General features: G+C 33.6%; 2 protein-coding genes across 2 annotated transcripts; one reads left to right on the plus strand and one right to left on the minus strand.

Moving 5' to 3' along the window:
* Positions 1-1,031: 1,031 nt before the first annotated feature.
* Positions 1,032-3,433, minus strand: LOC113780461 (histone-lysine N-methyltransferase SUVR4-like). Its single transcript, XM_027326260.1, has 6 exons — positions 3,224-3,433; positions 2,502-3,110; positions 2,099-2,361; positions 1,562-1,628; positions 1,397-1,474; positions 1,032-1,124 (listed from the first exon to the last, which is right to left on the minus strand). The coding sequence occupies exons 1-6, from the start codon at positions 3,431-3,433 to the stop codon at positions 1,032-1,034; spliced, it is 1,320 nt and encodes a 439-aa protein (XP_027182061.1).
* Positions 3,434-9,149: 5,716 nt separating this feature from the next.
* Positions 9,150-13,132, plus strand: LOC113779701. The gene is made up of 4 exons (XM_027325388.1): positions 9,150-9,469; positions 10,149-10,357; positions 10,925-11,029; positions 12,446-13,132. Exons 1-4 carry the CDS (start codon positions 9,389-9,391, stop codon positions 12,882-12,884), a joined length of 834 nt encoding a protein of 277 aa, XP_027181189.1. The 5' UTR covers positions 9,150-9,388; the 3' UTR covers positions 12,885-13,132.
* Positions 13,133-14,360: the final 1,228 nt, after the last annotated feature.

The following is a 14,360-nucleotide window of genomic DNA, read 5'->3' on the forward strand; positions in this document are numbered from 1 at the left end:
ACTTTTTAGATGATCTATTAGGCGTTAATCAACTGAACTTTCACAGCCTAACCATTCAAGATAAAAACTAAACTTGCTTGCTTTACATTTTTACAATGCCTGTATAATTACACCTTCTTTCCAGTAAAACTGCTTTTTCGCTTTTATTCCTGTGTAATATAGCTCCATTTTCTACCGCTAATCTTCATTCTCGTGAATATTACTAGCTAAACATTAACTGGGCATATATACCACCGCGCAAAGCGCGGTGTTACCACCTAGTATTCACTCTATATATAAATGATCAACGACAACCATAATCCGCACATGAAAGCTCCACCTGCATAACAATTAAAGCATTACAATGCAAACAACTTTTTTAAACTGTAAACTTGTAAAGTGAACAAAGCCACGTTACAATAGTAACAATAATATTGTGCAGTAAATTTAAAACTAACAACACCAACAGGGTAGAAAGTAGAGGGACACAAAACAAAATAAGCAAAGCTTCTATTTATGAAGATATCACCATAGCGCAAATATAGAGTCATGAAAATGCACCCTCAAGATAATAGGCATCTATTTTGCTTCCTATACAAAAGATTTTTAGACCAAATGGCTCGCTGAACTTTGATAAAGTTTGCTGCTTACCCAAAATATGGGTAGATTATGATTTAATGTACATCATAATCCATACAAAGCTGATGCACTAATGCACCAGCTCGAAGGTGACAATCACTTCCTACAATTTTTATCGGATGCCGTGACCAAAATTTTTCATACTATTTAACAACAAAGACGCTATCATCAAGTTATCTTCACACTGCCAAAGGACACAGAGATAACATTTAAAATTTCTTTCAAAAGAAATCAGAATATTTGGCACTACGTAACTCTGCTCTAATGATGTGAAAGATAACTCAGGGCATCCACATCCTGACAACTCCTTTGTATATTATACCGCTAAGAGAAGAATAATTATGTGGCAACCAACTGAAGAGGGTTGCTATGAATAAAAGAATAACAAGAAATGAGAAAGTATACATACATTTTTAAGCTTTCTTGTCTCGGCAAAATTGACTACCACAGCAACATCTGAAAGCCTTCACCAGGTGAGTATGATCACTGAAGTCAATGCCATAGTCCTGCATCAATATTACTGTTAATGAGCCTTCATGGCCTAAAACTCAAGTGCAACTATATTCTTGATTGATTCCGGAAATTTGATGAAACATTTCAATAGAACAGTCAATTTAACAGGGATTGTTAACAGGAAGAACAGAAAATGGCATCAGGGATGATTATCATTTTGGACATATCATTTGTGCATTATAAATGACAAGTGCTTTGCAATTGTTAACAAAACAGATTCAGAGTCTGCATTATGAAAAATATACAAAGTAAAGGGCATACCTACCCGAGTCAACTCCTCTAAAGCATCAACTTTCCTTGATGTGAAAAAAGCAAGCGGCAGATTTAGGATAATAAGTAAATTCTGCATGTTAATCCCATGAAATTACCATCTTTGGCCATGGAAACAAAAGGAACACACTTTAAAATCAAAGCTACTATAGAACCATACATGGTAATAATGATGACCTGGAGTCTTCACTTCAACTGGAATCCCAACCAAGTTGGCATTGTCACAACTAAACAAGAAAAAGAAACAAGTTTGTGAGAACTGCTTCGCCCAGCCAATGTAAGCAACTGTAAGAAAGCAATAATGTATCCTTTATGACTCAATCAGAGCATTAAATTAAAGCCGATAGAGCTTACCAGACAGAAGTATAACAAAAATTTGCTCTCCAGTCCTGCTAAAACTAAACACTCACATAATTCTTATCTTTTCTATTTAGCATTACAACCTATAGCCATCAAATATCGACATAAAATTTGAAATTAAATATGGACCTATTCAAATTATTCCATCTTTCGCATTAAGAACTTTTCATGCACATGCAATAGGCAAAGCAGCATACAAAGGAAGAAAAGGTAATTCGACTAAAACCAGTAAACACTAAATGTACTCGAAGTCAAAACAAAGATAAAGATCTTTCACAGAGGCAGTTATTACACAAGAAACATTGGCACAAATACTTCAACCCTTGATAAAGGATACCTGTGATTGATAAATCTAGCAACATTTCCATAAAAGGTTGCATCCAAACAAAGAGTTTCCTCATCCTTGAGGACACGCTTAGTAGACCAGCCCGCATCTACTAGCACAGAGTATGTATTTTTCTTTCCAGTGTTCAGCGAATTTCTTTCAGATAGTTCCATGTGGGTCAATATTTCTCCCACGTACTCGCAGACAAAGGCACCTTTAGGCAGGTCTTCAAGGGTTCTAAGGCCCCATCCCTTTCCTTCAAGTGTCATAAAAACCTGAACATGGGTTGAACAATCTTAATCAAAAAGAAATGCATTATCAGATCAAATTGAGCAAAATGCACGAGCAATAGCACAAGTTTCATATCACATTTACAGAACCAAAACAAGAGGTGTTTGAAACAACATGGTCTCACCTGCAATCTGTGCACGCCCCGCAGCACAATACGATTCCCACAACCCTGGGCACAACCACATTTGTACCAGCACTCTTTTATAAACTTCCTGACCAGATGGCCATTGCATGTGCCAGACAAGCTACTATCCTTGGACCTCTCTAGTGGACACTCTTCGCAGTAGCAAAGATTTTTCTGGTGGGGACTGCAATTCATCAAAATAAAGTCTTCAAGAAACTCTTCTTTAACAATACCCCCTGGCAGGTAAGCAAATTTACCACCAGTATTATCAGCACAAGCACAACGTATTTCTGAAGACAAACAATCTCCGAAGCAATTGGAACAACAGTTGTCATCTGATATACTAGAAAAAGCAACTTTCGCATGTGCTCTATGATATGTTATGTTCCTGGGGATATACTTAAACATGGGGTGCTGCCCATTGTTAAGGTCATTTATCAAGGAAATCTCCAGATCCTCCTCCCGTCTTGTAATGTCATCAATATAATAAGTGGAACTCAGTATGTCATGAGGAAAATGTTGCTTCTGAACTATTACCGTACTCCTTGAAGTTGAAGATTTTAGATCAGCAAGTGCGAGGTTGTTTTTACTCCTTTCACTATTGGTTAACTTAAGTCCAAATGCATCAAACTATGAAACTTTGGGATCTGGAATTGGCTACCAATAAGGCTCGGAAGTTGTACAGGCCCCATTGAAATATTTGGAACAACACAAAAACCAACTTGACGTTTGACATTCCTATTTAAAACATCATGAGTTTCCCATTCTTTAGGTGCAACAGGATTGGAATGTGCATCAGCACAACTTACTGTGTCATCATGAATGGTATTGGTCCCCACTTCTAAGAAGCCCTCACATATATCTTTCATCAGATTCATCATAGAGAAACCAGGTTGGGTGATTCTGTATGATTTAACAAGCTTTTCCTCCATCCTTCTCAAGACTGAATCTAAAATAGGAGCACAAAAGTTTGATGGAAGGGAAGATTCGTAGGTTATAAAAAGTTTAACCTCACCCCCTGAAGAAGAGGCAATATCTATATGTGAAGAGTTTAAGGAACTATTTTCCTCCTTGGTTGCAGCTGACCATTCATACTCCTGACAATTTCCTTGAAGAGAATTCTTTCCATTTGAAGAGCCGTCTTCACAACATTAAGCAAGAGCCGCAAAAAAGAGTACAGAAAACAATCTTTTATATTAATAAATGTACACAGATGCTCAAAGTAAACAGATCAGAGTTAAGTGGAATTAATTTAACTGACTCGAGAAGGAAGGTATGCGTATTGGATAAGCCAGGGAGAATCATTAAAAATCCTATCAGTTGTAAGTGGAATTAATTTAACTTTCACTTGAGAAGGAATGATAGTCTATTGAATAAGTGAGGCAGAACTTTCATAAGTTGACATTCCAAAATAAGATTTTTCCTGGGAAAAGGAAGACAAGATGCAATCATGGCATATATAGCACATCATCTGCAACTAGATGTCTATGATATTATGCAACTCAGAACTTCTACTTAATTATAGTCAGGCTCCATGTAGGAGTTAACACCTGAACTCGTTGTTTTGATGCTAATTTTAGGCTAATAACATGAGAGACATGCAAGCCTCATATAGGAGATAAGCCCTGAAATGTATCCAATAATTCAAGATTAATCACTTGAGGAGATGCTGAGAATTGTTCTTCCGCATTGGAAGGATCACCTTCAATCAATAATTTCATGTTATCTAGAAAGTGACACCAAAGAAAATCAAATTATAAAGGATACAAGTAGAGAAGATCATGTGTAATCAAAGAGGACTCAGGTGTTTAAAGACAATTGATGGATGTAGCGAGTTACCCGCATTGTTGACTAACTATTAGGATAAATGACATCAAATTAGAAAAATTTATTTATGAAATATCAAACTGCCATGATTTCATTAGTCTTCATTCAGCAAGCAAGAGTTTTGCATTATTGCCAAAATTTAAGGTACGTCATCTGGAAATAGAGTTTAATGAAGAACAGGACAACTATAATCCTGCAGACAGAACAAGCTTTCTTTAAAGAGGAACAAGAACAGAATTACAGTAGGTGAGTTCTAGAAATCAAGCAGACAGCAAATGCTTCTTTACGTAATTCATTTTCTGTGGTTGTTCTTCCACTACTTTTCATTGCTATGTCCATCAGTCTCTTCATTGTCCTCTACCTATTTTCAAGGTGGGGTACTTAAAGGGGATCATGAGGGGAAGCAGCTGTTATTAGTTTTTGTTTTACAGTAATATCAAATCACATAAATTTTCCAATAAAGTTGGAACATAAAACAGCAACAACAAATAAAAGCACAATCATATAACCTTTTCAGTAATAAGCACGTATTTATACGTGCAATAGAATGTCCATATGTACAAAAATGTTGTTTAAGAGTCATCCATGTCTAAACTAATTCCTAGTTCTCTTTCTTTGCAAAGTGAACATTCTTACATATGTCGTTTTATCTCTGTCTCTTCCTGAATCTATTCAGCTTCTAACAATGTCTTCTAAATTCTTGTTATCTCCCTTTCCACCTAAAATGTTATTTATCCCCTTAATTTTCGTTCTTTGCATGCTTGTTAGCCTGAAAATTAGCAATTGCTCCTTCCCTGCAACCGAAGTGCATCAAGAGTCCAAGTTCTTCCAGTGTATCTCAAATGTTATAAATTCAGTCAATGTTTCCTAATTAACAAAAGATATGTTCAGGTAAACGAGGACATAAAATTAAGAGTTGGTATCCCTCCTCTGTGTACGGAATTTTATCATTTGAAAAAAAAAAGTCCGATTGGGTCTACTGTGTAGCAAAAACTATAATAGTAAGGGAAATATAAGTAATATTTAGAATTAGAGGGGCATTTACTAAAATTGTTAAAAATCTTAGGGATGTTTCTAATTTTATCTTCTTCTTTTTTATCCATACTTTGTTTAGTGTCACTTTAGTTATTACATCAGTAAATTTAATGATTTTGCTAGAAACTGAATATTGTTTATGAGAAGATGGATTGTTGCATCTTTTGTATTTAATTAAAAAAAATACATTTTTAAAAGAAATTTTAGTTAGGAAAGATTGAAATTTAAGAAGTAGGGAGGGAAATTGGAGATTTGAACACAAGATATCTAAATCCTGATATCTCAACAATAGCCAGTAGACTAAAATCCTGTTTGGATTGCTATTTTTAGAATTTTTTATAAAAAAAATATATTGTAACGATTTAATGTATGTAAGAAAAAAATGTGATTGATAAATATATTCATGAAAAACATAAAAAATTTTCTACGAAAACTAACAATCCAAATAAGGCCTAAGGCTTCCTCAAGTAGTTAAGTGTTTTTTTTTTTTTATATAGCAAGAGGGCTGGGATCTAGAAGCGGAAAGGAGAATTTGAACTCAAAAAGTCTTACTCCTAGGGCCTCAACCGTAGACAACGGTTCCTTAGCAATCAAAAACAAATACATAGTTTAGAAACAAATACGTACATTAAGGTCGATAATCACTATAATACTTTAATCATTTTCTCAAACAATATTTTTTTTGGCATACATTGATATATTTTATGGATCGTATCACATTAGAATTTGTTCAAGTATAAAAGGTTTTTAAAGCTGTTATAGGGTTAGGAGATTTACAATACAATAATTTTACCAAATTTATATGACTGAATATGTAAGAATATTGTTGATATTTCAATCTTGATTTATCCATGTATTTAACAGGCTGACAACTAACGAATACATAAAAAAATAAAATCTATCCCATGCACTCGGCAATGCACTAATTATTTTATATATATATATATATATATATATATATACTAATTTGGATTCGGGTTTAAAATGGGTTAGGACAAATAATCCACATTTGTTTTGTTTACCGAATTGGATTGGCGTCATATCCATTCAAGAAAATCTATACATAGACAAAAAAATTTAGAGCAAATACCAACTCATATCCAATCCATTAAAAGCCCTACTTTACTCAAATAGGCCCATATGCAAAAGAAAGAAAGCCGAAAAGATTCAACAAAACCGATTGAGTCATGGAAATTATCATTTCATTAAGAAAGAAAAGTCTAGTGGTACCAAATAAAAAGAATAAACTTTTATTTAAGAGTAAATTTTATATAAATTATCAACGTATGCACTATTACGATTAGATAACACGAGGAAATTTTGAATTTGATCGTCAGTGTATATACTATCACCATTAGATATATGACACATATGCAAAATTTGATTGTCAATATATATACTATTACCATTAAATGTCTGATACATATGTAAAATTTGAATTTAAAATTCAAAATTTTCTCATATCATTCATACAATCGTAATAGTATATAATATATATAAGATTAATACATTATTTAAAGTGATTAGTTTTGACTTTGGATTACCTTTTCAAACGATCACGTAAGTTAACAATGTCCCTCTTTAAGTTTTTTTTTTTTTTTTTTTTTTGTTGAAGGAACCTCTTTTAAGTATTCAAATACGTCATTACTTCAAATACGTCATTTTACCTTAGCCCCCAAGCTATCAAAAGTCAATCGCAAGTTGGCGGTCTATCCATCTAATCTGTCAGGAGAAAGCTACAGGCATGGCATATCCCATGTTAAGGGGCCTTTATCCCTCCCTGGAGCCACACGAAAAGAAAAAGGAAAAAAAAAGTTAAATAAAGGACCCAAGGTCCTTGCTGGGCACGAAGTTTAAAAGAAGACTACTTCAAATTTTAATATAGATTCAGAGTAGGGATTTTCTGTTCATTCTTTTCTCATTTTGACCTTGATACACTATGAACTAGACTGATTGGACTAATAAATTGTCAGTGTAGAAAAAATTAATCTAAAAGTTAATTGATTCTATCATATTTAAGAAAAAGTAAATTTTATATAAACTGTCAGTGTATATACTATTATGGTTGGATGGATGACACATGAGTAAATTTTGAATTTTAAATTCAAATTTTACACATGTATCCTATATCTAATGGTGATTGTGTATATACTGACAATGTATATAAGATTAATTTTTTAAGAAAAATAGTTCCATAAATATGGAGTGAGCCTTCATCCCTAGGACACATATAATATGTCTGTGTATTAAAATCAAAATTCAACTAAGCAAACATTTCCTTAACATTTTGGTTCCGTTTGATAAAACTGACTGAATTCTGAAATCTAAATACTGAAACAATTAATTTGCTGAATTTTAAGCACTGAAAAAAATATATGAATATCTGAATTTTAATACTAAATCTATTTATACTGTTTGATAAATATTTATAGTTGAATGCTTAATAAGTTTAATTTGACAATTTTGTCCTTATATCCTTTTATTCAAAAAAGAAATAGAATCTATGAGGAGTATGGAGAAGATATGAAAATCATTAAAAAGGGAGAAAAGAGAAACTAAAAATCGCTAGATAGAGAATATTATGTTGTTTAATTAGATAATAATTATGAACATAATTAACAAACAAGGGTAGATTTGGTAGATAAGATAAGGTAGCTGAAGTAATTCTATTGATTCTTATCAGAATTAAGCATTCAGTTAGGATTAATGTGATAAAAAAAAATATACACAGGTTGCAGCACTGCTTAACAAGTTCAGCAAATAGATTTTCATTTATCAAACACTCAAAACATTTGAATGTCTGAAAAAAAATTCAGCACTTTTTTATATTATCAAACAGACCCTTTGTGATAGGATTTTCTTTCTGCAAAAATAGATACCTCGGAACTGCGTTCCATTGTAACGAATCAGACTTGAAAACTTGAACACAATGCCTAGCAAAAACACACAAAAATATTGAATATAAGTTTGAAGGTAGGTATTTGCAATATAAGTTTGTAAGGTAGGTAAACCAAATATCTTCCTCAATTATCATCAAAAGAAATTAGAGCTTCGTGCCTAATTTGGGCTCAGTTTCAACTCAAAATTAATCCATAATTATATTTTTCCTTTCATATACTTTTATCAATAATTATATATTATATGCATATATGTTTATTTTATTTTACCATTATATGCAAATTATAAATTATGCATGCAATGATACATACAATAATTAAACAATATACATCATTATAAATAAAAGTCACGTATTTATATGCTTAATTATTTAAGTCGAGGAGCATTATTTGTACTGAGCATCATTAAGTCCAAGCTCGACTCACAGGTCTGTTTGGCAAACAAAATTTTGATCAAGTTTGTTTTCTACAATTTTTTTTAAAAACTATAATTACAGTAATCTCAAAAAATTTCGTAAAAATTTTAAATTATATATTTTAAAATAGTCAAAAATTTACACATTTCAAAATTTTTTTACAATTTCTATTATAAATTATAGTAAAATTTTAGATAAACATCTAAAAAACTCATTTACAAAATGGGCCTATAATTTAATCAGCCTTCATTTTAAGTCTCGATCTCAATCCAACCCCTTGATACACAGGGTTCAGTCCTAATTTTTTGGACCAATCGGGTCAAGCTCGAACTGGCACGGTCCCGTTGACAAGTCTAACTGCTGCAGTAATAATAGATTATTAATAGTAGGTATTCTTTTGATTCATTTAAATTTTTTTCCTAAAAATAAAATAGAAAGGGAAAACATGATCCTTCTACAATCACCGCGTTAAAAGACTAGTTGTCGTGTCTCAGGCTGACTCGCCTCTCCGCTCTCTTCCCTCCCTTCTCCCATCTGGAGGGGCCTCTCCCTCTTTCTGGAATCAGAATAATTCGTCAGCATCTCTCGCTCTCTGTTTTCTCACCAAATTTTGTAAATTATGCATAAATATAAATATAGATCAGACCTTTAGGATTAATTAAAAAGCTTTTTATTCCAAGAACCCGTCTTTCTTTCCTTCCAGTATTATTCCATGGCTGCTACAATTTTCGAAATCGCCCATCAAGAGCAACAACTCACCGACTCTCTTCAAGATCTATCCATCCACGACCAGGTTCGTTCCCTCGGTTATTTTTTCTTGCCTATTTTTTTGGGAATTTTTTTGGTTTTACAGAGTGAAAATTTTAGAACACTGAGAAAATGGTAAAAAAGAATTTTTTTTTTGGTTTGATACAGATTTAATTTGTTCTTAGTAATTGTTGGTTGATATGTGAACTTTTTTGACCTTCTGATCTGATAATAAAATCTGGGTCGGAGCCTTTTTTTTGGATAGATTATATTGGATTAATCTAATTGAAATCCTCAGGGATTGTTGGCTGAATTTTATCTTTCTTCAGTAGTCTAGCAAATGTTTTTTGGGATTTAACTTTTATTGTTGAAAATTTATATTCTCACATGTCATTTGATTTGATAGTGGTAGTGGATTCCGAACTGGGGAAACAGAAATTGCAGTAATTATAGCTGAAAATAGTAGTAAAGTCCAAATAAAAAAAAGAAGTTAATAACTGTTGTAGATTGTAATGGTTCTTTGTTTCACTGAAGACCGATTCAAGTTTTTCTTTATTATTGTTGCTATAACTCTTGTGGTTAACACCGTTGGTAGATTTAATTGGGATAAAGTATGATAGTTGTGGTAAATCTTACTATTGGGGTGGTGATTAAGTTATTAATTATTAGATCTTTGTTGTTGAAAATTGAATGTTTTTTGTTTGGTGGAAAATGTGGATTTGCAGAGTGAGATGATGGAGGAAGAGAAAATGAAGGGTAACGGTACTTATGCAGCAGGGGAGATGACTTCAGTGGGATGTGAGAGTAGCAGTGGTGTTGCTGACAGTCATTTTGATAACAATAGTCCCCATCATGATGGAGTTTGTGCAATTTGTTTGAATCATATTATTCTTCAGGAAACTGCACTTGTAAAAGGTTGCGAGCATGCCTACTGGTTTGTCTTTGCTTTGACCTATTAATGTTTGTGATTTTATTATCTCTATGCACAATGATTCTTTTATTATTTCTTGTAGGCGAGTAGCTTGGTAAAATTGTATAGAATGGGGTTGTGATCTTGATTCGTACTTGAAAGTATTGGTCATTTTATATTTCAGAGTACTTAGTTAGTTATTGATTAAACTCTTGGTTTTCCAAGTGTCTGTTTTTCTGGTGCTAAATTTGGTTTCCAGATGCATGAGTAACTGTGTATCACTTCATTTGTGGTTATTGTGTTTGGTTTGCAAAAACGTGAGAAAAACTTTTCACCTGGTTAATTAACAAGTAGTCTGTTATTGTTGTTGTTGTTGGCTTGACAAGAACTTTACGTCTGTTGTTTGGCCCATATATCAACTCTTGTGCTGGATTATCTCTTTTATGTGTTAGCTGTCCTCTGATAATTTTTGAAAATTTCATGCACATGGATGTAGTTTTGGACTATTTTTGTGTCCATTATATTATTGGAGCGAAAACAATATTTAGATATTGCAATTAGATGACTGACATGACCACTGTTGGTTCTCAGCGTGAACTGCATACTGCATTGGGCATCTTACAAGAAGGAACCTACATGTCCCCAGTGCAAACAACCATTTGAGTCTCTCAATATTCATCGGTCCCTTGATGGAAGGTACAAAATCATGTGTCCTATCATTATTTTCTCATTTGTAGATCTTTGTGGGTCGAATTTGGGAAAGCTTGGTTAGAATAATTTCCATGTGGCAATTGTTTTGGAAAACTTTGCAGAAATTACAAGTGAGAAAACTTATTTGACAATTGGTGCTAAATGAACAGAATTATTGAGCTGGTAGAGGATCTTTACAAGCATTAATTGGGAGGACTTTTTAAGAGTTCATGCATGTTTTGTAATGAGTTAATCTGTAAATGTATTTATTTGAAGTCAGTTTTTACTCTACCTTCCTTATGATAGTGACATATTGGTTGGTGTGGTTATTTACTACTACTGGCTGGCAGTTAAATGAACCACTTTTTCAGTCATTGTTGTGGTATTGTTTGTTTCTGCCAAAAAGTATATGAATGTGGTGCTGAAACTTCTGCTGCAGCTAGATGTTCGCAATTTTGGTTAGTCCTTTATTATTTTTTTTTGCTGGTACCATTAATTCTAACTTTCACCCATGAACACCAGAAAAGGATTTGTAAGTGCACTTATAAATGAAGTAGAGTGTTTGTTCGACTATGTTGGCTGCTTTGGTTTTTAAGCTGGACTTGATCTGTGTTGCTAGTTGGTCTCTTATCTTCCTTGGCATCTGTATTTCTATATGTTATTTGCTTAAGTTAAGCAAATCTTTGACCACTTAGGGTACTGGGTTTGGTCTTTTGCATTTATGTAAAGTTTGTGATCCAATATTAGTAAGCAGTCACCTTGTTTATGTGTAAATGCATTTGATTACAACTTGGATTTGTGTACTTGATCCCAAACCTGTAATAAAAAAGCTTGAACCTAGCTTTAAATGCTTTTGATTCATCTGGCATCCATCTGACTACTTAATGTTGTATTTGCAATCAATGTTTGACTAATGAGAAGACAGAGAGCATGGGAAGATGGAAACTTTGATAATCTGATTCATGACTGTTTATATCATATATCAAATTAGTTGAGCTTTTATGGATAATAATGAGCTTTTAGGTGAAGCAATGAGTGTGTCCAGACCCCCAGGTCAAGGAATGACTACTTCCATACTCCTCCTCCTCACCCCACCACCCCCCCCCAAAAAAAAAAAAAACCAGGAAAAAAATTCTGCTCTCTCATCACCATCCAGACCTGAAGTAGTACATGAAAATGCTCATTTTCTTGCATGTGTGTCTTGGCAGGAGCAGGCATGTCCCTTCATGTTTGCATCCTTGATGTTTACTGTGAAAAGCTTGAGCCATAGAGTGCAGTCTTAATGCTTTTGGATTGCTGTTTTGCTATTATCTAGCCATAGTCTCTGGAAAGTAATCCATCTTTTGAAGGTGGCCTCTTAATAGAGCAATTGTGTTGAAGTAATATCATTTTCGGAGCTGATCGTTTTTTCTCTTTAAACAGCATTCATGATTATATGTTCGAGGAGAGTGTGTGTCTCCTCCTAAGAGCCACATGGTACAAGCCCTTGATTGTGGAGGAAAGGGATGAGGTGGAAGATGACATGGGATATTTCTATTCCTATGCCTACGAAGATGAAGAAGAAGAAGAGATGGATGAGATTTACTTTGGTGGTTCATCGAGTATACGGATTGGTAACAGAAGATGGGGGGACAATGGTTATGTTCGAGCAGGAAGGCAGGAAGCTAGGCCAATTCCTCGCCCCAATACCCAAGAATCTGGGGCAGGACCATCTCGCCAGCCTAGAAAGAAAGAAACTGCAGCTGCAAGAGAATCGCCAGCAGTGGGCCGAAGGGCTAAAAGGGCTCTGAAGCGTGAAGCTGCCGATAAAGCAGCTGCTGCAAAGCATCAGCAGCATTTGGCAAGGTTGGGTCGCAAGTGAGGTTGCATTGAAGCATGAAGACCTATCTTTGGCCTGAAGACGCCTGCTTCACGAGCTTTAAGACCTTTGTCTGAATCATCAAACTTGTACAGAATTTTACCGCTTTATTCTGAATCAATAATTTAGCAGATGCTGATGACTCGAGTATGTGATTGGATGTACTCGTAATTGGGCTAAATAGTTAACTGCCCCTTCTGTATTTATTCAAGATTTCAATCCTTTGATTGACCTAGTTATTCTACCTCAAATCTGTGCAGACACTTCTTTAAGGGGGACTAAAATCAACTTAAATAACTTATTATTACCTCAAATTGTAGACACTGTCGCTGTTGCAGTTGGATGGATGATACATTCGTAAAATTTTGAATTCAAATTCAAATTTTATATATGTATCGTATATTTAATGGTGATTGTGTATATACTGACAGTATATATAAAGATTAATCCTAACTTATTTTAGACATTGATCTCATAAACTAATGTGCAGGAAAGAATTCTGCTACACGTTATAGGGTATGTTTGCCAGTTCCAGACCGGACTGCTTTCGGGGATTTTACTGGTTGCTTTTACGAGTTCAGTTCTAATTGGTATCATACGAAAGACTGAAGTGATTGACTTTAACAATTATTATTTAAAATAAAAAGAAAGTAATATTCATGATTTAAAGGAACACATTGGATTAATCTAGTCGATTTTGCAAAAGCCAGTCATAGTGAAATGCAGTAACGAATCCCAAAAAGTTTCATACCGTAGAAACAAAAATTTACCAAAGAGGCAATGCAAACACATGCATATAAGATGAGGAAGGTGCTAGAATGAAAAAAGCAGAAGTCAGAAAGCTGAAATGTTGTGATTTGAGTTGAGGGATGTTCTGTTTTATAACTTGACCTGATGCTATCAAATTAATTTTTTTTTAAATGTTTTCATTTGCTTTAGGATTTAAACTTTAGGTTTTTCAGTAGGTAAAAGGGGGGAAAAAAAAGAAAAACAAACATCTAAACTCTAACCTGAAAAGTTAATGGCCTAGGGTTTACAAAATTTAATAAGTAAGGATCAGAGAACATCATGTAATTCTAACTAAACTAACATGTACAAGTTTACATGAATAATAGTTCAATAGTTAAATATAAAATGTTTCTTACAAAAATATACAAATAATTGTCAATAAATTATAGGGAAAATCGTTTAAAACGTCCATTGTATTTTACAAAATAACTTTTTTCGTCTTTCACTTTTAAAAGTGTACTTTTACGTCCTTTATAAATTCATATTAGTCAAATTTGGTCCCTATCTAGATTTCCGACTAGTTTTTGGTCGGAGTTCATTATGTGCCCTGCACGTGATTATTTTTTAAGAGCAAAATTGTTAAATCAAAATTTACATAATTCGATTCATAGTCCCACATATTTTATAAAATAAATTTTTTTGTCTCTCACATTTCACAAAATGAATTGCTTCATCCCTCATATTTCACAA

This window comes from Coffea eugenioides, chromosome 8 (genome assembly GCF_003713205.1).
Source record: "Coffea eugenioides isolate CCC68of chromosome 8, Ceug_1.0, whole genome shotgun sequence".
In the NCBI taxonomy this organism is placed as follows: Eukaryota; Viridiplantae; Streptophyta; class Magnoliopsida; order Gentianales; family Rubiaceae; genus Coffea; species Coffea eugenioides.